Source organism: Heptranchias perlo, chromosome 1 (genome assembly GCF_035084215.1).
Source record: "Heptranchias perlo isolate sHepPer1 chromosome 1, sHepPer1.hap1, whole genome shotgun sequence".
Classification (NCBI taxonomy): domain Eukaryota; kingdom Metazoa; phylum Chordata; class Chondrichthyes; order Hexanchiformes; family Hexanchidae; genus Heptranchias; species Heptranchias perlo.
In genome coordinates, this window is record NC_090325.1 from 9049352 (window position 1) to 9077311 (window position 27960).

At 43.7% G+C, this 27960-nt stretch overlaps 1 protein-coding gene across 1 annotated transcript in view; it reads right to left on the reverse strand.

Annotated features, from left to right (window-relative positions):
- npm1b (nucleophosmin 1b) overlaps positions 1-27136 on the reverse strand; it is a 98475-nt gene extending 71339 nt beyond the window's left edge. The window contains exons 1-5 of the mRNA XM_067980158.1: positions 27004-27136; positions 21554-21636; positions 12750-12869; positions 8751-8844; positions 1192-1301 (exon numbers count right to left, since the gene is read on the reverse strand). Coding sequence (XP_067836259.1) covers positions 1192-1301; positions 8751-8844; positions 12750-12869; positions 21554-21636; positions 27004-27061 — 465 coding nt within the window. The 5' untranslated portion in view covers positions 27062-27136. The remainder of the gene's footprint in view (positions 1-1191; positions 1302-8750; positions 8845-12749; positions 12870-21553; positions 21637-27003) is intronic.
- Between the last annotated feature and the right edge of the window lie 824 nt (positions 27137-27960).

Sequence of the window (27960 nt, forward strand, 5' to 3'; positions counted from 1 at the left end):
GTTTTTCTCCCTCTTCTTGTGGGAGAAGGATCTGGCCTCCACTTGGCAATTGCCACAGCAGCACAAACGAGGAGCTGACAGTTGTAGGGATTTTCAGGGGTGCACCTGCAATTCACCAATTTGGCGTTCAGCATTTATTAAGAGGAGCCCTCAAACAAGACTTGAAGTAGAATTGCGAACCTTTGCAAAAAGCTAGCTAAGTAATAATGGCCTGCTCTCGCACGTCTCCCAGTAAACCAGCCCTCTCTCAGTCTCACTGGTTTGATCACATCCTTACACCCATGGTGGTGGCCTGCTTACACTCACAAATTTTCTTTTAGAACAGGTGGACATATTCTGTTCACTCGATAGTTAAATGTATATTACACAGACAAAAATAAAACATATCTGGCTGTTTGACTGGGAATTGCACATGAGAGCATTCATACCAAAATAAAATGATCTTTTAAAAAATGATATTGAGAACAACTTGCAACATCAAGGCAGCCATTTCCGCAAAGGGAACCAGGCTATTATACTTCATTGACAAGACTATTGTTTTTCAGGGAAAAATGGGCAAGATTGGGAATGTGCGCCCCAGCGATGCGGGACTTCAGTTATGGGGAGAGACTAAAGAAGCTGGGGTTGTTCTCCTTAGAACAGAGAAGGGTAACGGGAGATTTAATAGATGTGTTCAAAATCATGAAAGGTTTTGATAGAGTAAATAAGGAGAAACTGTTTCCAGTGGCAGGAGGGTCAGTAACCAGAGAACACAGATTTAAAGTAATTGGCAAAAGAACCAGAGGTGAGCTGAGGAGAATTTTCTTTTATGCAGCGAGTTGTGATGATCTGGAATGCACTGCCTGAAAGGGCGGTGGAAGCAGATTCAATAGTAACTTTCAAGAGAGAATCTGATGTATACTTGAAGGGGAAAAATTTACAGGGCTATAGGGAAAGGGCGGGGGAATGGGACTAATTGGATAGCTCTTTCAGAGAGCACAGTGGGCCGAATGGCCTCCTTCTGTGCTCTAAGATTCTATGAAATACCATTTAAAAAACCCAACAGAATCCCAAGAACCTGGAATTTGACCACAAATCAATGGCTCTGCTCATCCCGTAAAGAAAATGGCATCTCAAAACAGCACTACACTTTGGTTCAACATCGAATGAGTGAGGCTCCAGACACATTTCTAAATCCTCCCTACTCCCTACCTTCGCAGGATGCAGTGCAGCGGGAGACGACTCACGTTTAACAGGTTCCTTCTTCGTGGGAGATTCCATGTTATCGTCATTTTCCGATTCGGACTCTGAGTCGGGCACTCCTGTAAAATATTACAAAAAGATAAAACATTTACAAAGGTTGAGTCCTTTGCAATAATAATCATCCAAAATGTTTCCTCATTGTATTGAAACCAAGATACAAGGATGATAGTTATAACCTCTCCGTTCAGCTATCAGGAAAGACAGAAGAGTCTTGGGCTCTTTTCTTGAGGAAAGAAAGGCCGAGGTGTGACCTGATAGAAGTCTTTAAAATTATGAAGGGATTCGCTAGGGTAGGTGTAGAGAAGATGTGTCCACTTGCAGGGGAGATCAGAACTAGGGGTCATAAATATAAAATAGTCACTAATAAATCCAATTAGGAATTCAGGAGTAACTTATTTACCCAGAAAGTGGTCAGAATGTGGAACTTGCTACCACAAGGAGTAGTTGAGGCAAATAGCATAGATGCATTTAAGGGGAAGTTAGATAAGTAAAGGAGACAAAAAGGAATAGAAGGATATGCTGATACAGTTAGGTGAAGTAGGGTGGAAGGAGGTTCGTGTGGCGCATAAACACTGGCATAGACCAGTTGGGCCAAATGGCCAATTCTGTGCTGTAAATTCTATGTAACGGTTTGATAGAGTAAATAAGGAAAAACTGTTTCCAGTGGCAGGAGGGTCCGTAACCAGAGGACACAGATTTAAGGTGATCAGCAAAAGAACCAGAGGCAACATGAGGAAACATTTTTTTAAATAAAAAACGCAGCAAGTTGTTACAATCTAGAATGTACTGCCTGAAAGAGTGGTGGAAACAGATTCAATAGTAACTTTTAAAAGAGAATTGGATAAGTACGTAAAAGGGAAAAAATTTACAGGCCTTGGAGGAAAGAGAAGGGGACTGGGACTAATTGAATAGCTCTTTCAAAGAGCCGGCACAGGCCGACGAGCTGAATGGCCTCCTCCTGTACCATACTATGATACTGATACTCTTGCTTCATTCTTTCCCAGGACTTCATACTGTGGAACTCCTCAACTTCCCTAGTCTTCCTTTCCACCTACAATTTCCCAGCTTTTAAAAGCCAAGTATTAGTATTACCTGATCACGATTTCTTGATTTACCTGTCTGCGCTCCTACTATATTCAGCCATGGTCTGCCCTGCTATTCAGGAGTAGTTTGTTTCATTAAATAGGTGGAGGAGGGGAGCTGGATGAAAGTCTTTCCATCAAGATTCATTACACAAGGGACTGGATGACAGAAGAACAAGGGGTACTGGATGCAGAGCTCCTACTAGCTAAATCCAGCAGTGGGGGTCCTTTGGCCCATCGTGCCTGTGCTGGCTCTCTGAAAGAGCTATACAATTAGTCCCACTTCCGTGCCCTTTTCCCACAGCCCTGCAAATTTCTCCCCTTCAAGTGACAGTTACTGGTCTCTGAGGTGCCACTGTGGAGGTACTGAGCAGAGCCCTGAAGGAAAGGGGATACAAAAAAAAGGAAGCCATCAAAGACTGTTCATCCATACCTCCAAGCAGCCAGTATGCAACTTGGAGCTAGGTTACTGCTCAATCACTTGGCCAGGATGATCTTGAGAGATCGAAGGAAAGAAAACAAAAACAAAACTTTCTTTTTTAAGCTGCAATGAGAGATTAATGTGAAAGTAGCCCAGCCCCTGTGAAATCATGAATTATCAGCTGTGTCAGAAATACTTCCACAAATTGTGGTATACACTGGGCTGCACATCTGTAACAGTAATATAGTGAGGAATGTTGACAACTCCAAAATATAAGTGAAGCTCACTTTGTCATCATCTCAACCTTAAGGTCCTTGAAATAATTTGTACACTATACAACTGTTCATAATATAATCTATCTCCTATAGCAGACAAAAACAAAATTGTCTCTCTCTTCCTATTATCCCTACTTAGCTCCCACTCATATATATATATATATATATATCACTTACTGTCTCTATATCTGTCTCCAGTTCTGTTACTTCTTTCTTCCCTCTCTTGCTCCTCTCAAAGAGAAGAGGGTTTACATGATCACAAGCACAATAATGAGGAGCAGGGAAATTGTGTAGCACATTCATACAAGTGTCAGAGATATAATTCTTATGGCTTGAGCCTCATTCTGAGAGGCTGTATTGAAGATGGAGATTCAAGCTTTGGGCAGTGCAGAGGAGGGTTTACATTTTTTAAAAAACCCGCTGCATCTTGTATAATATGACGACTCTGCATTAATACAGTCAGAGGAGAACAATGATAAACAGTTGATAAGTAGAATCCAGAGGAAATACATAGGAACAAGATAGCGCAGCTGTTGGGTGTGTATGTGTATGGGAGTTAGAAAGTATATTTAATGTCAATGCATAATGTGCAATGAACATCAAAATCATACACATGCATATAGGCCAGTGTAACAGATAAGGGGTTATATGGGAGACATGCACGTAGTAGCATTTTACTGAGATATGCCAGAGTCATGGACACATTCCCATTGAAAGCATTGTACCTGCAAAAAAGGAGAGTTGAACTACTACAAAATTAAAAGATAAATTAGTAAAAAAAATTAGCTACATATATGAGCATTTCACTTTTTTGTATGTAAAATACTACATCATTTTTAATTTAAAACAAGTTACTTAAAGGGAAAGTACAAATTGCCCTTTTAATAACTTATACTTGTATAGTGCCTTTAATACAGCAAAAGTACCATAAGGTCATTAAGAAATGAGATTCAGACCCAAGAGGAGTAAGCAGAAGAGGTGGGCCAAAGGCATGGTTGAAGAAGTAGATTTTTAAGGAGATTTTCAAAGGCAGGAAGAGATCTGGCAAAATGGAAGGGGCTTGGGAAGAGAGTTCTAGAGTATAAGAGGTAGATGGCTGTAGGCTGTACCACAGAGCAGAGGGCAGGTAGGGGTAAACCAACAGCAGATTTCAGTCATAAGAGCAGAGGGTATGAGCGGGGGTGTTGGGTAGGTTGGAGGAGATGGCAGAGGTAGAGCAAAGCAAGGCCACGGAGGGATTTGTAAATAACGCCAATGATTTCAAAATCAACATCTGGACGACAAGGAGCCAGTGCAAGTTGACAAGGGCAGCGGCGATAAACAAACAGGATCGGATTTGGTCAGTGGAACTTTCACCTTAGGCTTAAATCCAGCCTATGCTGATTGGAAGAAATGCTTTCTTTCAACTGTGATAGCCCCAGCTAAAATAAGTTTGGGCAGACAACCCAGTTCCTATTGGGCACAAACTTAGAACTCTACAACTAACCACTCAAAACCACAAGGATACCTTGTTCTAGAGAAATATTAATGTGTCACTGGTGCAGCTCTTCCGAGATGGAGATACATTAGGGTAGAGTAGAGAGAAGTTGAATTTTTTTTAATCGATTCCATATTCTGCTTAACCTGAGGATGTATTCGATATAGATACTAGGTATTGAGTGGAAAAACATTCCATCCTCCAGTACCAACACTCCTCACCTTGAAGAGCAGATACATCACCCCTCTCCCAAATCAACGGTAGAGCAAGAGTCTCACTATCTCCTTTTTCTTCCCGTGCCGGAAAAAAAAAGTTAAATCATCTACAGGACCTGCTAGATAAAAGGCTCATTCTTGTCTGAAAAAGCACTCTTTGGTCAGGTATTGCACAGCTTAGACAAACCTAGAGTAAAGCTCCTCCTTTGTTGTCCTAGCTCCACTGTGAATGGTGAATTGTAGCCAGTTTTATGTATAGACCATGCAGCAAGAAACTGGTGAACCCCAACCCCAGGATGGAAAATTCCACTTCCCAAAATCCGACCTAGCACTACGACAAGCTTGCACATCATCCCCATCCTGGCTGGCTCCCTATCCCTTGATGTTGACTTCTCTCTGCAAATGCTGACTGATTTGTACATTCCCGGCATTTGATTATTGTTCCACAAGAAACTGGGCTAATGGTACCAAAACATCTCACACGGAACCCTCACAGGTGGCAGAGGGGATGCTTTCATTCCATTAGCCTGTCTGCATCTGAACTTGGATGTGTGAAGTTCAAGAACAGTGTACAAATCCATTTAATTAGCCATCTCAATAGTCCCTCGCCAAAGCATTTCATAAGTATGCATGCATGGCATTCAGAAAAACACTGAAATGGGAGAACTTGTCAAGGGTGATGATCCAAGGAGTATTTTTTCTTTAAAATAAAAACAAGCCATAGGCCCAACAAGTGAACACCTCCCAAACCCGCGACTTCCATCACCTAGAAGAACAAGGGCAGCAGGTGCATGGGAACACCGTCACCTCCATGTCACACACCATCCCGATTTGGAGATATAGCTCTGTTCCTTCATCATCGCTGGGTCAAAATCCTGGCACTACCTACCTAACAGCACTGTGGGAGTACCTTCACCATATGGACTGTAGGCATTCAAGAAGACGGCCCACCACCTTCTCAAGGGCAACTAGTGATGGGCAATAAATGACGTCCTTACCAGTGACACCCACATCCCAATAATGAATATTAAAAGAAAAAAGTCTTTTCCATACATCAACCCCACTTTCACATCACATCCTTCAATTACGTCTCTACACGAATAGCCTCTAATTGTTTCTTCCGCACATTTATACTATCAGCTTTTTATCACCACCCCTCCACGCTCATATTAGCCTTTGGGTGAAAGAGTTCCACCTGACTAACCTGCTTACTTTTAACTTACTCCTTGTTAACTTGAGTCTCCTGGTGTTTGAACCCTGCACCAAAGTGAGCAATTTGCCTGGATCAATATGGTCAACTCTTTCACAATTCACAAGCTCCTACAAAACGTACACACTGACTTTGGAGAATACCCTTCAAAACAGTCTACAAACCTTTCCTGAAATATATGGTCTACTGCACGATCTGGTGGTACATCTTCTCAAGGAGAGACAGTCTCAGGGTCCTTTACACCCCTTTCTTGCATTTTTTAAATTCCACTGCATGTTTAAGTGTATTTGCTGCCTCTGCCAGCTAGGCTCAGTTGGTAGCACGCTCACCTGGGTCAGAAGATTGTGGGTTCAAGCTCCATTGCAGGAAACAAGCACATAATCTAGGATGACAGTGCAGCACTGAGGGACTGCAACATTATCAGTACCGTACTGAGACATTACTACGTTATTAGAAGTGCTGTCCTTCAGATGAGTTGTTAACCCATCTAACATCAAAAATCCAATGACACTATTCAGGAGCATGGAATTTGCGTGAAGTCTTGCACATCATTCTTCTCGCAACCAACACCCACAAACAGATTTAATCATTCAAATGAGACCTTACTGTGTGCAAAAAGGCTACCAAATTTCACTTGTATAACAGTGACCATACTTCAAAGTAACTCATTGTATATGAAGTGTTTTGGGTCATTTGAGATACAAGACGTAAATGCAAGTAGTTTGTAAAAATAGCACATCTGTACACCTACATTTTTTTTCCTCTGTATTATTTCTACTAAGGAGCGCTCTCTCCCTCCAAAACTTAACCAACAATGGAGCTCCGTTCTTTCCCCAACTCTACTAGTTCTAAAAGTATAAAGTCCTTCCCTTGCAGATGGTGACTACACTGCATTTCCAGGATTTCTGAATTCCTTATATATACACACACAGTTGAACCTCACCGCTTCAGAGCAATCCAGACCTGGACCTGTTCGGATGAAAGGTAGGACCTCATTGTACCGTAATTTGGTCTACTGAAACTCCAGGTTTACCACCAAAGGTCTTGACCTCATGTAGGAAATGCTCAGTTTATATTCGCCGCGATGTGCGTTATATCATTAATGCTGCTGCATTCAAATGGATTTTGTCGACATGGATGGATCGGTTCTTTAGGTCAATCTAAACATACACTGCATCTTGCATCTAATGAAGCTTTGGAATTAAAAATGGCCACAACATTTCTTGCTTTCTGCGCTCACAAAACCTGATACTATAGTTTGAATCAGTTCCACAGAATAATGAAAACACCAGAATATTTAGTGCAATTGTGTTTATTTACAAAATATTTTGTGGTATATTTAATATTTCTACCTCGAAGCCAATGCACTCTTTCTGAACTAGTAGCGTTCATTGGTTCTTTTTAGGCCCTTTGTAATATACAATGATGGCAGGTAGAGGAGAGAGAAGGGACATCCATTCTTCACAGTGGCTGACATTTCAGATTCTCGGGTACTCGCACTACTGTTGTCTCACTGAATATCTTTAATTTAACAGACACTTGGCACGTAGTCAGCACAATACTGGCCAAGTTGCTCTGACCCTTTCTCTGCTGTGGCTTGAAGAATAACCCAGTTGTCCGAGACGAACCTGAACGACAATCCAACACACAAAACAGAGTACAAGCTATCCCCAGCACGGGCCCAAATGACAGTTGCAGAAGCAGAACAAAGTCCTGCAAAGTTTGATTTTAAAACTCCATGCAAGCTAGCTTTGATGTCTGGCAGGACATGCGTTCCTAAGTGACCACCTTACTATGCAGTGCAGGTTACACATACTTTGGTGCACTGAAGTCCATAATTCTTTAATGCTTATATCTAGATCCCACTGAGGCCTCAAAATCCTTCTCTAAGCCAGTCCATCTTCCACCCGTGCAAGTGTCCTTCAGATCCTAAAAGATGCTAATCTACATTAGCTTTCTCCCCTGGGCACAGAACATCCTCATATCTTTTCAAGTGCTCTTATTGATGTGGATCAGGCGGGTGCAAGTTTCTCCAGCGATGGTGCTAGATGCACTGGTGCCGACGGTTCCTCAAGATGTGGTTGCATCACATCCAGGCCAATCTGTAGCCAGAAAATAAAGTCCATAAATTATATAATGAACATGTATCTAGGAGGTATTTGTTACTTGGCGAGAGATTAATAATCATACTTACAGGAATATACATAGACTTATAACATACACAGACTTTATATACTATGCATAGTGCAACATAATTCAATACTTGCGTGCATATATACACACACACTTACCAAAATTATTCCTGATATGATCAATATCCTCGGCACCATTTCCCTCCAGTAGCTCAGTGGTATGAAGTCCTCTTTGGGCACTGAGGTCTTGGGGCGAAGGGTTCTGCTCCTACAGCGCCTCTTCGAGCCTGGAGGTCGAACGAGAAGACTTTCATCCCAAATCAATCTGGGCTGGAATCTTAAGCATGTTCCAGGGGTAAAAGATCAATGTGCTAATCCATGGCATAAGCCAGCCCACCCAACCCTTTTGTCAAGTTATTGAAAAGGCATTTGAGATGGTCAACATAGAGAAAAAATTAGGTGTGCAAATTCTTTCATTTAATAGGAAAAAAAAACCACTTACCAGCACATGCCTTACAAGGGCTCAGCCCAAACATAATGATTTAATATATAATAGACATGAACCTTTCAAAAGTACTCAGCTCTCTCTTGCACATATTATGTAGAGATACAATTCAAAAGATTTTCCAAAGACAGTTTATTTTTATGAAAGGTAGCTTACGATGGTTCTGAAGGAGGTACGGTATGGAAACTCACCGATGATGTGCTCTCCACTGATGTACACAGGACCAGAACCAGTCTTCAGGCGGAAACAGGCGGGAGGAGACACCTCAAACCCTCCCAGGCCCATCTAGAACAGAAGACACATGATCAGTATTTTATTATATTTCAAATCAGATGCTCATTTATCTGAAGTAAAATTGAAGAACCTCACCACCAATACAGTCCCAACCACTTAAAATGTAACGTTTAAGATGGACAGTCGCTTATATCGACCAAAAAGCAAAAACCGTTAACCGTGTGCATTAACATCAATTTCAAAGTTGCTGGTTATAGCGTCTCTATATAGCGTTTATTTTGGGCAGAAACTTTGAGGTCGGTGTTTTATTGGAAAGTAAGCCAATGATTGAAGCCAGCGCTGCAGATTATGGATGCTCCAAACCGCCTGTGACAAACAGCTTTCTCTTCTAGTCACCCTGAAGCTTTACCTGTCCAGGTTGGATCTGCCAGAGCGGGGCCACCGCCCGTTTGACGCCCGAGCGGGGCCACCGTGTTAACAATCTTTATTAAAGCTGAAACTTATCTCTGGATAAGTGCAGCTGACATAATTTCTGGCTTGGCGATTACATTGTTTTTAGAACAAGGTATTTCAGGGAGAATGACTACATTACTGTACATTGCACTGAACTTTAACTTTTGACGATTAACTCCACCGATAGGAATGCTCAGCACATGAAGTAACAGAAACTGTAATTTCAAGGCTGGTTTCTCCTCTCCTCCCCCAAATTTAAATGTTAATCCCGGTGTGGATTTACCAGCATCATATAAAAGCTTAAGTACACCCCAACACTAACAGTGTTCCAGTTAGTGGCACATGATGGCTGTTATACGCGTCTAGTGTAGATCGCGTTCACACAAAGTGGTGGGGACTATACATTAAATGTTCCTCTCCGGCTCGTCAATGGCTCAACTGGATAAATTCACATTCTGATACAGTAATGAGCCTTATAAACCAGGAGGAACCCAAATTTGATCCATGGTCTGTGCTAAGTTAACTGATCTCAGCTAGGGCAATAGCAGCACCACTACAATTAGCCAGTGTGTTGAGGTGGTGATGGGGAGGTACCCAGAGTTGTCATACGTGACTGCTATCAAGTGACCCTGATGGAAAGTGTACATGTTTGGGGATTGGAGGACAGAATTAGGTTCCAGTGCAATGCTTCGTTCTGTAGCTGAAAACCTGCTAACAGTCACTGTCTACATGCCACATTAAAAGGCACTTAGGAGATATTGCAGTTCTGCTCCATTCTGGAGAACTGCACCCCAACAAAAGGAGAGCATACATGTAATGAGGGTCATCTCTCCTCCATTTGTATTAAAAAGTTTGTGGGAATTGAGAAATTGAAGGGAATGAGAGATATAGTGGATTACAAAGTCTGTATCTTTTGGGACTGGCTGGATGGAAATGGGCTTTTCCAGCCTTATGTAGTACTATGTTCCTAAGGCCATAGGGACATATTGGGTAACTGGGGGGAGAAAGAGAGAGAAAATGGTTAGTTAAATACAGTTAGGTGCTGTCTTTACCAAGGAAGAAGATGCTGCCACAGTCTCGGTAAAGAAAGATATAGTTGAGATATTGGATGGGTTAAAAATTGATAGAAGTAGTTGAAAGACTAGCAGTACTTAACGTAGATGTCACCCGGTCCTGGGCTGCCAAGGGAAGTATGGGTGGCAATTGCAGACGTACTGGGCATAATCTTCCACACATCCGTACGGGGGTGGTGCCAGAGGACTGCAGAATTGCAAATGTTACTCCCTTGTTCAAAAAAGGGTGCAAGGATAAACCGAGCAACTATAGGCCAGTCAGTTTAACCTCAGTGGTGGGGAAGCTTTTAGAAATGATAATCCGGGACAGAATTAACAGTCACCTGGACGACGGTGGATCGATTAGGGAAAGCCAACATGGATTTGTTAAAAGCAAATAGTGTTTAACTAGCTGGATAGAGATTTTGATGAGGTAACAGAGAGGGTAGATGAGGGCAATGCTGTTGATGTGGTGTATATGGACTTTCAAAAGGCGTTTGATAAAATGCCGCACGGTAGGCTTATCATCAAGATTGTGATCCATGGGGGCAGTAGCAACACGGATACAGAATTGGCTAAGGGACAGAAAACAGAAAGTAGTGATAAACGGTTGTTTTTCGGTCTGGAGAGAGGTGTACAGTGGTGTTCCCCAGGGGTCAGTACTGGGACTACTGCTTTTCTTGATATACATTAATGACTTGGACTTGGGTGTACAAGGCACAATTTCAAAATTTGCAGATGACACAAAACTTGGAAGGGTAGTAAACAGTGAGGAGGATAGTGATAGACTTCAAGAGGACACAGACAGGCTGGTGGAATGGGCAGACACTTGGCAGATGAAATTTAACGCAGAAAAATACGAAGTGATACATTTCAGTAGGAAGAACGAGGAGAGGCAATATAAACAACATGGCACAATTCCAAAAGGGGTACAGGAACAGAGATCTGGGGGTATATGTGCACAAATCGTTGAACGTGGCAGGACAGGTTGAGAAAGTGGGTAAAAATAAAGCATACGGGATTCTGGGCTTTATAAATAGAGGGATATAGTACAAAAGTATGGAAGTCATGAAATTATAAAACACTGGTTTGGCCACACATGGAGTATTGTGTCCAGTTCTGGGCACCGCACTGCAGGAAAGAGGTGAAGGCCTTAGAAAGGGTGCAGAACAGATTTACTAGAATTATTCCAGGGATGAGGGACTTTAGTTACATGCATAGACTGGAGAAGCTGGGGTTGTTCTCCTGGGAACAGAGACAGTTGCGAGGAGATTTGATAGAGGTATTCAAAATCATGAAGGGTCTAGACAGAGTAGATAGAGAGAAACGGTTCCCACTGGCAGAAGGGTCAAGGACCAGAGGACATAGATTTAAGGTGATTGGCAAAACAACCAAAAGTTTCATGTTTTTTTACACAGCGAGTGGTTAGGGTCTGGAAATGCACTGCCCGAGGAAGTGGTGGAGGCAGATTCAATCATGGCCTTCAAAGGGGAACTGGATGAGTACTTGAAAGGAAAACATTTGCAGGGGTACGGGGAAAGGGCGGGGGAGTGGGATTAGCTGGATTGCTCTTGCACAGAGCCGGTGCAGACTCGATGGGCCGAACAGCCTCCTTCTGTGCTATAACCTTTCTATGATTTCTATGTGTCATGCATAACCATGATCTCGTGCAGTTGCTTGACTGCGAAATGAATTTCGCAGTTTTTTCTGAATTTGGCCACCAGCTTCCCTTTCCCCTCCCCCCACCCTTATTTTTTGCCTTCCCTGCAGCTAACATTAGAAAAAGCTTGCATTTATATAGTGCCTTTCCTGACCTCAGGACATTCCAAAGCTAATTACAGCTAGTGAAGTACTTATGAAGTGTAATCACTGTTGTAACGCAGAGAAATGTGGCAGACCTGCGCCCAGCAAGGTCCCACAAACAACCAGTTAATCTGATTTTGGTTTAGTTAGTTGAGAGCTAACCATTGGCCATGATGCTACGAGAACTCTCCTAGGCTTCTCTGAATAGTGTCATAGGATCTTTCGTGTCCATCTGAACAGGCCTTAAATCGAAGGATATCACCTCCAACAATGTAGCACTTCCTCAATAATGCACTGAATCATCAGCCTAGATTATGGCTCAAGTAGAGTTTGAACCCATGACCTTCTGTCTCAGAGCTGACACTATGCTCGAGTTACAGTCACTCAAGACCAACTGTTTTTGGGTAGGAAAATGTAATTGTTAGTGTGCAATCTGTTATATAACAAGGTACCATTCCTCAACAAATATCTTGTGGGACAGACAAAAACGTGAGGCAGAGCAACAGTCCTTCACCACTCCCCACCCAAAAGTAGTCAGTATGGTACATTGGTGATCAAATCCCTTTAACTTTGTGAACACCCTAGCTATCCACCAACCCTGTTCTTATCCAAGATGAATGCATGTGCATATGTCTTTAGGGCACTTACTGTAGTTAGAACGGACGGTTTCAGGGATGTCAAGGGCACTTTGGTCATTTTCCCATTCGAGTTCATGGCCTCCAGCTCAACGACATGCAGCTCATCCTTTGCTCCAGTCCCCACACATACCTGCCACGCAAGAAATGAAAGGCGATACTGAGTTTTCATTGAAAAACTATTCAAAAATATTTTTCAAATCTGGTCTACCAACCCAATTTCTTTTGTCAAACTTCACCTTTGCCAATAAAAAATTCTCTAGCCACAGGATCAAAAACAGACAAGTCTTCAGCAGACTTATTTCTGAAGACATTCTTGAGTATATTCAAGACCGAGATAGATAGATTTTTGGACTTTAAGGGAATCAAGGGATATGGGGGGGGGGGGGGGGGGGGAAAGAGATCAGGCGGGAAAGCGGAGTTGAGGTCGAAGACCAGCCATGATGTCACTGAATGGTGGAGCAGGCTCGAAGGGTCATATGGCCTACTCCTCCTGCTCCTATTTCTTATGTTCTTATACATGTTAGCAGGTACTGCCCAGCCTGCTGTGCAAGAAACCATCTAGTGGTATCAATTAATTATGACACTGCATTTACACATTCTCAGGACATCCCAAAAAGTGCTTCACATCCAATAATTTGCTTTTGAAGTGCAGTCACTATGTACATGAACACGGCAGCCAATTTGCAAGATCCCATGAAGAGCAAATGCAATGAGTGATCGGTTAATCGGTTTCTGGTGGTGTTGGTTGAGGAAGGAATGTCAGCCAGGATTTTGGGAAAACACGCTGCTCTTCAAATAGTGCCATGGGATCTTTTACATCCAACTGAACAGACACCTCTGACACGCAACGCTGTCGGTACTGCACTGAAGTGTCACCCTAGATTACATTCTCTACTTCTGAAGTAGGGCTTGAACCCACAACCTTTTATTCCAAAAGGCGAGAAACACTGCTACCAATTGAGCCAAGTTGATAATCCCTAGAAGTGTTGTCCAATATGTTAGCCACCAGTCACATGGGGTTAATTGGAAATCCAGATGTAGCTAACTGAATTTTTGATTAGTAAATAAAGAGAGTAACAGACGCCGTCCTTGGGCATGTGATCTCAATACTCACCCGCACGGTGTATGCACACGAACTTTAACTTTGTTGTGCGTTTGTTGATAAAATGGTAAGGCGAAAAGAGGAGCGAGAGTGTTTTTGATTGTTGAATGCTTTACTTCCTTGGTTACTGAATGGTGGTAGATATTGTTAAGTGAATGTACACAGGTGAAGTACATTTACCTGGATTGCGTGAGTGAGAGTAAGGACTTTTCTACTAAAATTAGCGCATGTGGCTAAAACGTAGTCGTAGCAACACCCGTGGCTAGTCAGCAATTTCTACTGAATGATACCAACACTGACCTAGTCTATCAGATGAACTAACAAGAATGCATGAGGCGTGCAATTTTAGGCATCTGGTTCTTATTTAATTAGGAAATATTTCTTTAAGCATTCTAGTAACAATTCTGGACAATGTACAAACATTTAATACCTTCCTACTGATTTAGTTGGGTTTAGAACATTTCACGAGTTTCATCTTAGAATCAAAGAATGTTACCGCTCAGAAACAGACCCTTCCTCCCATCAAGTGTTTTCCTCCACTTGACCCTCTAAGAAAGGAAGACTTGCATTGATATAGCACCTGTCACAACCTCAGAACGTCCCAAAACGCTCAACAGCCAATTAAGTACTTTTGAAGTGTCGTAAAGTAGGAAACGCAGCAAACAATTTGTGCACAGGAAGGTCCCACAAACAGCAATGTGATAACGACCAGATAATCTGCTTTAGTGATGTTGGTTGAGAGATAAATATTGGTCAGGACATCGGGAGACGACTCCTTGCTGCTCTTTGATTAGTGCCATACAATCTTTTACGTCCACCTGTGAGGGCAGATAGGGCCTTGGTTTAACGTCTCATCGAAAGACGGCACCTCCGACAGTGCAGCACTCCCTCAGTACTGCACTGGAACGTCAGCCTAGATTTTGTGCTCAAGTCTCTGGAGCGGGGCTTGAATCCACAACCTTCTGACTCAGAGGCGAGAGTGTTGCTTCTGAGCCACAACTAACAATACGTTTGAGGTGAAAGAGCCAATTGTATAATTCCCCATCCTGTTTCCAAAAAATGGTAACTCAATCATATCCACATATTTGTCTTTCAGCATTTTAAAAGACCTGTGCAATGCATTCAGAGAAACTGGTTTACGATGACCAAGTCAAAAAATTGTTTTTATTACAGATTTTGGTATTCCAGAGGTTAATATTGCTAGGATTAATATTGTGCAGTTTAAATTGAGAGCTCTTTCATGCACAGTGTTACAATGTTTTAACAAGGTTTACATTATGTACAGAGCTTCACACTGTAACCAAGGGTATGAATTTAAAAAGCATAATGAACAGCATTATAAAAACATATTTCAGGTTACCTATAGTCAAATTTCATTGGCATGTTAGCATCTGGTAATAAATCACCGCTCCACATTTGCACTGGAAATACGGTTCACATGCCCTGATGATTCAGTACTAAATGACTCCTGCGAACCCACTGATGTCCAGTGCTGAAGTAGATCAAATGCGCCCCCCTCTGGCTAAACCTTGGGACCTAAATTCTCAATCCTTGCAATTGCAGTCTCGGGCAAAGTGAAAAGGAGGGGTAGAGGGTAAATAGAAGACAAAAGTCTGTGTTCAGTTTTGGCATTTAATAATGTAACATGTTTTTCCTTACAAGCTTGAGAGGGGTCATCTCACCAAAATCATCAGTTCTAGTTGCTCAGGCCTCAAAACGGTTGTGAATGGTGGGGACCACGCAATAGACAGAAACTGCCAGGCGTTGTATTTACTGCAATAAATGCCAGATGAACCCTGCAGACTGGCCATTAACCGGTAGGATCCACAAAGTGTTCACTAAGGCAGTTTCAGAGATGGTGTAGGAGGGAGGGGTTTAAATTCCTGAGGCATTGGGACCGATTCTGGGAAAGGCGGAACCTGTACAAGCTGGACGGGTTGCACCCAAGCAGAACCGGGACCAATATCCTCACGGGGGCATTTGCTAGTTCTGTTGGGGAGGGTTTAAACTAGTATGGCAGGGGGATGGGAACCAAAGGGCAGGTAGGGATAGGACAAATTCAGACCAGGAAACGGGAAGTAGAAAAGCACTTAGTGACGTAGTTAGCGACCCAGAAAGGCAAAAGAAGCAAAGGTTAAATGGTGTTCAGCACAGGAATTTGACGGGTTAAAGGGCATATACTTCAAAGCAAGGAGTATTACAAACAAAGCAGATGAGCTAAGGGCACAGATAGACACATGGCAGCATGATATTATTGCTATAACGGAAACCTGGCTTATAGAGGGGGAAAATTGGCAGCTCAATGTCCCTGGACAGAGATTTCAGGCAGAATAGAGTGGGTGATAAAAAAAGAGGGGTAGCATTATTGGTTAAAGAATCAATTACAGTTGTGAGAAGGGTTAATATGCTAAATGGATCATCAATCGAGGCCATATGGGTTGAGCTAAGAAATAAAAAAGGGGCAGTCACACGACTAGGAGTGTACTATAGACCCCCGAATAGCGAAAGGGAGATAGAAGAACAAATATGTAGGCAAATTTCTGAGTGCAAAAATAAGTGGGCAATAATAGGGGACTTCAACTACCCTAACATCAGCTGGGATTCAAACAGCGTGAGGGGAACAGAGGGCGCAAAATTCTTGATCGGTGTCCAGGAGAACTTTTTTAGCCAGTATGTGACAAGCCCAACAAGAGAGGATGCAATTCTAGATTTAGTCCTGGGAAATGAAGATGGGCAAGTGGGTGAAGTGACCATATTGGGGATAGTGACCACAATTCAGTTAGTTTTAGCATAATTATGGAAAAGGGCAGAGTTAAATCAGGAGGAGTAAACATTTTAAATTGGGGGAAGGCAAATTTTTCAGAACTGAGGGGTGATTTGGCAGAAGTGGACTAGACACAACTACTTGAGGAGAAATCAGTGGCAAGCCAGTGGGAGGCACTAAAAAGTGAAATTCAACGGGTACAATGCAGGCATGTCCCCTCAAAGAAAAAGGGTGGCACTGCCAAATTTAGAGCCCCCTGGTTGTCTAGAAGTATACGGGGCAAGATAAAGCAGAAAAAGAAAGCTTATGACTGTCACAGAAAACTAAATACTGCAGAAAGCCTAGAGGAGTATAGAAAGTACAGGGAAGACGTAAAAAAGGAAATAAGGAAAGCAAAGAGAGGGCATGAAAAAATATTAGCTGGTAAGATTAAAGAAAACCCAAGAACAAGAGGATAGCTAAGGAAAAGGTGGGACCTATCAGGGATGATAAGGGTAACTTGTGTGTAAAAGCAGAGGATGTGGGTAGGGTTTTAAATGAATATTTTGTCTCCATATACACAAAGGAAAGGGATGATCCAGACATAGTAGTTAAAGACGAGAGGTGTGAAATATTACATAAGGTAAACATAACGAGAGAGGACGTACTAGAGGGACTGGAATTCCTGAACGTTGTTAAGTCACCAGGGCCGGATGGATTGTTTCCTAGGCTACTGAAGGAAGCCAGGGAGGAAATAGCAGATGCTCTGAGGATCATTTTCCAATCCTCACTAGATACAGGGGAGGTACCGGAGGACTGGAAGACTGCAAACGTAGTACCATTGTTTAAAAAAGGGTACAAGGGAAAGGCCGAACAATTATAGGCCGGTCAGTCTTACCTCGGTGGTGGACAAACTATTAGAATCAATGCTGAGAGATAGGATAAACTGTCACTTGGAAAGGCATGGTTTAATCAGGGATAGTCAGCATGGATTTGTTCAGGGAAGGTCACGCCTTACAAATCTGATTGAATTCTTTGAGGAAGTGACAAGGAGGATTGATGAGGGTAGTGCAGTGGATGTCGTCTACATGGATTTTAGTAAGGCATTTGACAAGGTCCCACATGGCAGACTGGTCAGAAAGGTAAAAGCCCATGGGATACAGGGAAATGTGGCGAATTGAATCCAAAATTGGCTTAGTAACAGGAAACAAAGGGTGAAAGTCGATGGATGTCTTTGTGAATGGAAATCCGTTTCCAGTGATGTGCCACAGGGTCAGTGTTGGGTCCCTTGCTGTTTGTGGCATATATTAATGATTTGGACTTGAATGTAGGGGGCATGATTCAAAATTTGCAGACAACACAAAAATTGGCCATGTAGTTGATAGTGAAGAGGATAGCTGTAGACTCCAAGAAGATATCAATGGGTTGGTGGAGTGGGCGGAAAAGTGGCAAATGGATTTCAACCCTGAGAAGTGTGAGGTAATGCACTTAGGGACGGCAACAGTAAAAAGGAATACACAGAGGGGGAGAGGAAGTGAGAGACCTTGGAGTGCATGTGCACAGGTCCCTGAAGATGGCAGTACAGGTAGATAATGTTGTGAAGAAGGCATACAGAATGCTCTCCGTTATTAGCTGAGGTATAGAATACAAAAGCAGGGATATAATGATGGAACTATATTAAAACACTGGTAAGGCCACAGCTGGAGTATTGTGCGCAGTTCTGGTCGCCACATTACAGGAAGGACGTAATTGCTCTGGAGAGAGTGCAGAGAAGATTCACAAGAATGTTGCCAGGGCTTGAAAACTGCAGCTACGAGGAGAGATTGGATAGACTGGGGTTGTTTTCCTTGGAGCAGAGGAGGCTGAGGAGAGACTTGATTGAGGTGTACAAAATTATGAGGGGCCCAGATAGAGTAAACAGGAAGTACCTGTTTCCCCTAGCAGAGAGATCAAGAACTAGAGGACAGAGATTTAAGCTGATAGGCGGAAGGATTAGAGGGGACGAGGAAAAACTTTTTTTTTTTACCCAGAGGGTGGTGGGTGTATGGAATTCGCTGCCCGAATCGGTGGTAGAGGCAGGGACCCTCAACTCTTAAAAGTTACCTGGACCTGCACCTAAAGTGCTGTAAACTGCAGGGCTACGGACCGGGTGCTGGAAGGTGGGATTAGAACGGGCACCTGGTTGTTCTTTGAGCCGGCGCAGACACAATGGGCCGAATAGCCCCTTTCTGTGCTGTATCTTTTCTATGGTTCTATGGTTCACTTGGATATTTATGGAAAAATTTAGTTATTTCGAGTGTTCCATCTGGCCAAAATTAGATCGGGTAGCAAAGCAATAATCTCCTACTAAACACCGTGACCTTCCAAAATTGCAATATTATCCTCCTTTCCATGTTAAGACAATGCTGGAAGATGTATTTTACCAAATAAACCAGCTGATTCAGTCTTCAAGTGGTTCAACCCTGTACCTTGGACAGTAGATGGGATGTGGTCACCAAGGGTCATGCGTAATATGAACTCCAAGACATGCATTCTGAAAGCATTTTTAATCATGTAGCAGATATTTGTCAAAAAGGCAACCATCTTCTTGAACTTAACATTTCAATTCTGTAGTGTCTTCAGAACACATTGAATCACCATGGAAAGGTTCAATGCTTCAAGCAAGGTATGCTTCTCCTCCCTCAAGAACAAGTTACATTAAGGATGCAATGTGACCACACACGTATTACTTCTTCACAAATAACTGCAAAGGCCTTTCCTTTCATGCTGTGCAGCGTGGGTACATGGATTTACTTCGGAGCACCTGGTTTTGTCAGTACTCCAATCGCCTTTACGTACGTCCCTTTCAATCCCTCGTACTACATTGATCTAGCTTCTCCACAGGAATATTTTAGCATTCAAAGCCTTCAATGCACCCACAATATTATTCTTGTTGCTTCCGTTGATGCTTTGAAGTCACTGTACTACTTGGTGGATCTGCTCCGCTTCTGCTTGCTCCATATTTTGTCTGCGTTTCTGGCTAGTCCAGTCGTCCCTATTAGTATCCGCTCTGATTAGTTAAGATAATGAATGCAGAGAGTGCAAAAAAAAAATTACCACCATTTTCATGGTCTTTCAGACCTGAATTGGAAGGAGGTGAAGAGTTGCCATATGTATTTCTTATTGTTTTGGTGGACACTGCTAGGAATAGTAACTACAAAGCAAGTCCCAAAAACAGAAAGAACCAAAACCAGAATAGTAACATTACAATTAATATTTGTCCTCCATAAACTCGAGCTCGTCCAAAACTCTGCTGCCCGTATCCTAACCCGCACCAAGACCCGCTCACCCATCATTCCTGCGTTCGCTGACCTATATCGGACCTGGTCCACCAATGCCTTGAATTTAAATGCCATGAAAACCCCTCCATGGCCTCGCTCCTCCCTATCTCTAACATTCTCCAGCCCTAAAATCCTTCAAGAACTGTGCATTCCTCCAACTCTGGGCTGTTACACATCCATTGGCATCCCGCTTTCCGCCATCTAGACACTAAGCTCTGCATTCCCCCCGTAAACCTCTCCGCCTTCGAGACCATCCTTAAAACCTACCTCTGACCAAGCGTTCAGTCACCCCTTCTAATATCTCCTTTTTCGGTTCAGTATCAATTTTTTGTAATTACTCTCCTGCGAAGGGTCTTAGAGGCATTTTCCTACATTAAAGCCACAATATAAATCTAAGTTGTCAGAAAAACTGACATTACAAGTAAAATATGTGGTAAGCTTGTGGCAGAGGGGGAAAATGAAGGCAAAGAAAAAGTGCTGCCAAACAAACAAGGTGAGTGAGAGCAGCACTTTAATTTTTATAATGCTGTTTATTACCATGGGGTTTACTTAGAAGTGCAAAATACCATACCGTATGAAATCCATTTTTTCTCCAAATATCTAAAATGCAATTGCTCAACGTGACATCTTTTAAAACATTATATATATATATATAAAAAATCTAAGTGTGTTCTGCAAATTTAAGGTTTCCGAATGGGAGATTGAGTCAGAGAATGAATACGAGGTAATGCCTAGCCAGAAGAATGGCACAAATGGCCTCTAGCTAAAATTTGATAAGATTAAAAAGTATGCAAAAGAATAAAATAAACTTGAAGCCTCTAATTAAGCTATTTAAAATCGTTCTTGTGCAATATTCCTGGTAAAGAATTACATAGAATTAACAGCACAGAAACAGGCCATTCGCCCAACTTGTGTGCCGGTGTTTATGCTCCACACGAGCCTACTCCCACCCGACTTCATCTAACCCGACCTGCATAACCTTCTATTCCTTTCTCCCTCATGCGCTTATCTAGCTTCCCCTTAGATGCACCTATACTATTTGCCTCCTAATGGTAGCGAGTTCCACATTCTAACCACTCTCTGGGTATAGAAGTTTCTCCTGAATTCCCTATTGGATTTATTATTGACTATCTTATTTTCATGGCCTCTAGTTTTGGATTCCCCATAGGTGGAAACACCTTCTCTACATCTACCCTATCAAACTATGATTCTATGAAATCCTCAGTTCTGGTATCATCCTTGTAAATCTTTTTTGCACCTTCTCCAGTGCCTCTATATCCTTTTAAGAGGAGACGAGCCAAGAGCGGCGGCAGCACAAACTTGGTGGCCCGCAGAGCAGGGACAACGGACTGCAACCTTGGTAAAGAAAGCAAGGACGAGCGACAGATCAGTCTTTTACTTGGACCAAAATGACATGAATCGGAGGTTCCAGTCCCTGCAAAGATGACCATGACTCGCCAGCGCCGGATTCAAATTCCGAATGGCCAATCACATTCCGCAATTCTGTCCGTTTCCCATGGAAAAGGTAAACAAGCAGCTTTGAAATAAAAACCCCGCCGCACCAGCAAATATAAGAGCACCAGTGAGTTTGTACAGGGACTTCAAACACAAGCAGGCTTTTTGACATGCATACAGCTCAGGACACTCACCGTCCTCAGAACGAGTTGGTGTGCCGTTCGATCATCTTGCACCTTGAACTTGTACTCTTTTTTTGCTCCCTCCAATACGCATCCTGAACAATCAAAGTGAAAACCATAAATTTGAAAACTCGTTTACAGTATGCATGCAGAATGTCTCTGTTGATTGCAAATCAGGTTTGGAAACAAAAGGATGTGTTAACTCTAGGGGTAAGTACTTATACATTGCTTGTGCAAACAGACTTGGAAAACTGAAAGACTTGCATTTATATAGCACCTTCACAATCTCAGCATGTCCCAAAGCGCTTTACAAACAATGAAGTACTTTTAAAGAGTAGTCACTGTTGTAGTAACATAGGAACCATGGCAGCCAATTTGCACACAGCAAGGTTCCACAAACAGCAATGTGATAATGACCAGACAATCTGTTTTATTGACGTTGGTTGAGGGATAAATATTGTCCAGGACACTGGGAGATCTGACCGGGACACCAGGATAGTGTATAAAATTATGAGGGGCCTAGATAGAGTGGATAAGAAAGACTCATTTCCCTTAGCTGAGAGGTCAATAACCAGGAGGCATAGATTTAAAGTAATTGGTAGAAGGATTAGAAGGGAGTTGAGAAGAAATTTTTTCACCCAAAGGGTGGTGGGGGTCTGGAACTCACTGCCTGAAAGGGTGGTAGTGGCAGAAACCCTCAACTCATTTAAAAAGTACTTGAAGTGCCGTAACCCACAAGGCTGCGGATCAAGAGCTAGAAAGTGGGATTAGGCTGGATAGCTCTTTATCAGCTGGCACAGACACAATGGGCCGAAAGAATCACAGAAGGAGGCCAATCTCCCCTGCTCTTCTTCGAATATTGCCGTGCGATCTTTTATATCCACCTGACAGGGCAGACAGGGCCTCAGTTTAACCTCTGGTTCGAAAGGCAGCACCTCTGACAGTGCAGCACTCCCTCAGTCCTGCAGGGACTGGAGTGTCTGCCTGGATTATGTACTCAAGTCTCTCGATTGGGACTTGAACCCACAGCCTCTGACTCAGGAGGTGAGAATGCCACCACTGAGCTAAGGCAGAAATGAAAGGATCTGTTAACTCTTGGGGCAAGTACTTATACACTGCTCGTCGATAATTCAAAAAGTTTCTTTTTTCTCAGTTTCTTCCCTCTTTACCTCCACTTCACCCCCTTCAAAGTGAGCACTCGAGATGAGGTTCCAAAGGCATTGGCAGTCGTTCAGCGACTGTTCACAGGCTATTGAACCATTTCTTTTAAAAAGCTTTAACATGTAAACTTATCACCATGTTTACAAGTCTCCAAACCAAGCTACTGAGAAATGCTGCCTTGATGTCAAAGGCAGTCACTCCCACCTCACCTCTGGAATTCAGCTCTTTCGTCCATGTTTGGAGGTCTGGAGCCAAGTGGTCCTGGCGGAACCCAAACTGAGCATTGGTGAACAGGTTATTGGTGAATAAGTGCCGCTTGATAGCATTATTGACGACACCTTCCATCACTTTGCTGATGATTGAGATTAGACTGACGGGGCAGTAATTGGCCTGATTGGATTTGTCCTGCTTTTTGTGGACAGGACATATCTGGGCAATTTTCCACATTGTCGGGTAGATGCTAGTGTTTTAGCTGTACTGGAACAGCTTGGCTAGAGGCGCGGCTAGTTCTGGAGCACAAGTCTTCAGCACTACAGCCAGAATATTGTCGGGGTCCATAGTCTTTGCTGTATCCAGTGCACTCAGCCGTTTCTTGATATAATTTGACCGAGCGTGGCACCAAGGAGCCTTAGTAAAATTGACGTCAATGGGAATCGGGGGAAAACGCTCCAATGGCTGGAGTCATACCTAATGCAAAGGAAAATGGTAGTGGTTGTTGGAGGCCAATCTCAGCCCCAAGACAATGACCTTCCCTCCATCATAAGGTCAGAAATGGGGATGTTTGCACAGTGTTTAGTTCCATTCACAACCCCTCAGATAACGAAGCAGTCCGTGCCTGCATGCAGCAAGATCTGGACAACATCCAGGCTTGGGCTGATAAGTGGCAAGGAACATTTGCGCCAGACAAGTGCCAGGCAATGATCATCTCCAACAAGAGATTCAACGGCATTACCATCGTCAAATCCCCCATCAACATCCTGGGGATCACCATTGACCAGAAACTTAGCTGGACCAGCCACATAAATACTATGGCTACAAGAGCCGGTCAGAGGCTAGGTATTCTGCGGCAAGTGACTAACCTCCTGACTCCCCAAAGCCTTTCCACCATCCACAAGGCACAAGTCAGGAGTGTGATGGAATACTCTCCAATGGCCTGGATGAGTGCAGCAACAACAACACTCAAGAAGCTCGACAGCATCCGGGGCAAAGCAGCCCGTTTGATTGGCACCCCATCCACCACCCTAAACATTCACTCCCTTCACCACTGGCGCACTGTGGCTACAGTGTGTCCCATCTACATGACGCACTGCAACAGCTCGCCAAAGGCTTCTTCGACAGCACCTCCCAAACCCGCGATCTCTACCACCTAGAAGGATAAGGGCAGCAGATACATGGGAACACCACCATCTGCATGTTCCCCTCCAAGTCACACACCATCCCAACTTGGAAATATATCACTGTTCCTTCATTGTCGCTGGGTCAAAATCCTGGAACTCCCTACCTAACAGCACGGTGGGAGAACCTTCACCACACGGACTGCAGCGGTTCAAGAAGGCGGCTCACCACCACCTTTTCAAGGGCAATTAGGGATGGGCAATAAATGCTAACCTTGCCAGCGACGCCCACATCCCATGAACGAATAAAAAGAGGTGCAATAACTGGCCTCATAGTCCATTCTCTTCTGTTGAATGGATCGACTTGATGAGGTACGGTTCTGTGGGTGCCAGCTGCCCTCTGGCACTTAACCTAAGTGGGCATTCTTCATGTATGAAAGGAAATAAAGAGTGCAACGGGCTGACTGACCATGGGGAGTATCATTGCCAGGCCGGGTCTTGTGACCACCTATGCGTACTGTCTAGCAGGGTAGTAATTGAGTGGCAACCCAGGCTAATTTTCTTTGTTTTTTCCACACTCACCAACCTAGGGGCATTGTAGCAAATTGTAGCACCACTGTTATTGGTCCAGATCAGGGAACCATCCTGGAACCATTCGGCTCCATGTGGTTTAGCATCACACCATGAGGTGTATATACCCACTGCCAGCTTAGTGTTCAAAAATCACGATGGGGTGAGTCAGAAGTCTATCATAGAATTAACCGGTTCTAATAACATCTTAAAATATGGGGCAAATCTTCAAACAAGCTATAGCACTGAACAATCGGAGGTTAAAATTACTGCCTTAAATTCACTGTCAGTTATCTGTTCTTCATGCAGTGCTTCTTAGTGTTACTGAGTTTTAAGCATAATGGGCATGTCAGATTTTCATATTGTCTGCTGGCCTACCCTCCAGGTTCCAGAAGTGATCCTAGCTGGCTAAGCAATCATTAAATGTTCCCCAGAATACTCTGGACCTGCTGGTTCAGGCATCAGATTACCGAGTCTGCTCGAGGATTGATTTGGTTCCAAACATCCATCGCCAGGCGTCTCATCTTGAACGCACATCAACTTCACTTATCTCTCTCTCCCCTCGCACCCAACTAGAGGAAGAAGGTCACAACAACAACTACCTTCATTTATGTAGCACCTTTGATGTAGTATAATGTCCCAAGGCGCTTCACAGGAGTGTCAGCAAACAAAATTTGACACCAAGCCACATAAGGAGATTATGACAGGTGGCCAAAAGTTGGTCAAAGAGGTAGGTTTTAAGAAGCGTCTAAAAGGAGGAGGAGAGAGCGCTAGAGAGGCTTTGTTGTACTGGGAGCCAAAGTAGGCCAGCGAGCACAGGGGTGACGGGTAGAGAAGCTGGTTTTTAAACAACAGATCAACATATGTACGAGTTCTGGCTCAGGAGACAGAAAGTACTAGAAGTTCTTTATAAGCAGCATAGACAGAACAACTCAACCCATGTTAACACATTTCTACCCATCTTCCTGACAGCATGTACACCATGAAGCTCTACACCTCCAAATGAATTCCACCATTCGGAGACCTGGAGTTTCAGCAGTACATCTAACCCTAACGCTCTGTTACATGGTGGACATCTGCCTTCAGCTTGCTGGATTTGCCAGCAACCTTGGATGGTCCAAATGACCCAGCTTAACCATCACTAACTGTTTAACCCAAGTCCTTATGTTAAACAGTTTTGGTAAGGACATGTGCCCACTATTCCAATGCGCTCTTGGCCAGCCTCCCATCTTCCACCCGCCATAAACCAAAGCTCATCCAAATTTCTGCACCTGGATCATAACCTGCTCCAAATTCTGTGTTCGCTGGCCTACATTGGCTCCCAGTGCAACAAAGCCTCAAATTTAAAATTCTCATCTATGTGTTCAAATTCCTCCATTGTCACACTCCTCCCTATCTCCTACAGCCCTACAACCCTCCGTGAACTCTGCCTTCTTCCAACTCTAGCCTCTTGCGCATCACCCACTCTCTTTGCCTGACCATTGCCAGCAATGCTTTCAGCCAGCTAGACTTTAAGCTCTGGAATTCCTTCTCTAACCTCTCCCACTTAACACCCACCTCTTTGACCAAGATTTTAGTCACCCCTCTTAATATCTCCTCTTTGGCTCGTTATTAATTTTTGTCTGATTACGCTCCTGTGAAGCACATTAAGACATAGTCCTATGTTAAAGGGGCTATACAAACGCAAGTTGGTGTTGAGGTGATTGACTGGTAATGGGCACACAATGGCACTTGGAGGGAGCAAGGACTGCAGACCACAGGCAGACAGTGGCAATACAAGGAGGGGAGAATATTGGACATTTAACAGCAGAGGTGATGTGAAGGGTGGTGAATACTCTAGAATTGATAACCATCTTTTTTTTGGGGGGGGGGGAAAGAGGGGAGAAAGAGAGGGGGGTGATAGTTGTGGACTTGAGTTCTAGAGTTGAGGAGTCTAGAATCAACATGTAGGTGCCGTTCTAGCACACCAGGTGCCGCAGATACAGGGCGTTCTAGAGTTAAGATCAGATGACAGTGAAAGAGAGAAGGTTCTAGCACCAATAACTTGAGGCTCCTGCATTGAATGGGGTTCTTCAATTTAACAGGGAGAATATTCTAGAATAATGTTCTTTACAAAGAATTACAATTTATGCAAGGGGAGAATTTTCGAGATTTGGTGACAGGTGCTATAAGGTGGGTGTTCTGGCACCTCTAAAGGGTGATAGATGGGGCTGCTCTAGAATTAATAACCAAGGAAACGTCTAGAATTAATCCAGGGGTCTGGACTTGCGATGGGGGGGGGGGAGGAGGGGCGACCCGGCCCAGTGTCCCGAGGTTACACCCGCTGTTGTCCTTGTTTTCACCTCCCACCGAGCGCTGGTCTGTGCCGCCGGCTCCGCCCGTCGCTTACATGCTTACCGAACAGGTACACGCTGGGGTTGACCAGGCCCGACGCCGGCCCCTTTCGCTCCTCCATCACCCGGGGAAACGTCCGCTTACACTGCGCTGCGCAGTCCCGATGAGTGACAGCAGCCTCAGCCAATCACAGCTCTCGCTCTCACTCCCGCCCGCCTCCCGTTCAACGAACCGCGAGGGCCCTTTGGCCAATCGACGTCGGGGGGGGAAGGGCGGGTTTCCGGGTTTGCCACTGATTGACACTGCTGTTGACCAATAGCCGTGCGCGACGCCGTTTTATTTAAATCGCCGGGCGAAGGCGGGGCCGGCGCGAGGCGGCCCTGCTCCATTTGATTGATGGCCGCAGGATCCAATCGGCGTGCGTTATTCCTAATCAATCAATCAAAGAAAAAGAATAGTCAACGGGAAATTGAGGAGCAAATATGTAAGGAGATTACAGACAGCTGCAAGAAAAATAGGGTGGTAATAGTAGGGGACTTTAACTTTCCCAACATTGACTGGGACAGCCATAGCATTAGGGGCTTGGATGGAGAGAAATTTGTTGAGTGTATTCAGGAGGAATTTCTCATTCAGTATGTGGATGGCCCGACTCGAGAGGGGGCAAAACTTGACCTCCTCTTGGGAAATAAGGAAGGGCAGGTGACAGAAGTGTTAGTGAGGGATCACTTTGGGACCAGTGATCATAATTCCATTAGTTTTAAGATAGCTATGGAGAAGGATAGGTCTGGCCCAAAAGTTAAAATTCTAAATTGGGGAAAGGCCAATTTTGATGGTATTAGACAGGAACTTTCAGAAGTTGATTGGGAGAGTCTGTTGGCAGGCAAAGGGACGTCTGGTAAGTGGGAGGCTTTCAAAAGTGTGTTAACCAGGGTTCAGGGTAAGCACATTCCTTATAAAGTGAAGGGCAAGGCTGGTAGAAGTAGGGAACCTTGGATGACTCGGGAGATTGAGGCCCTAGTC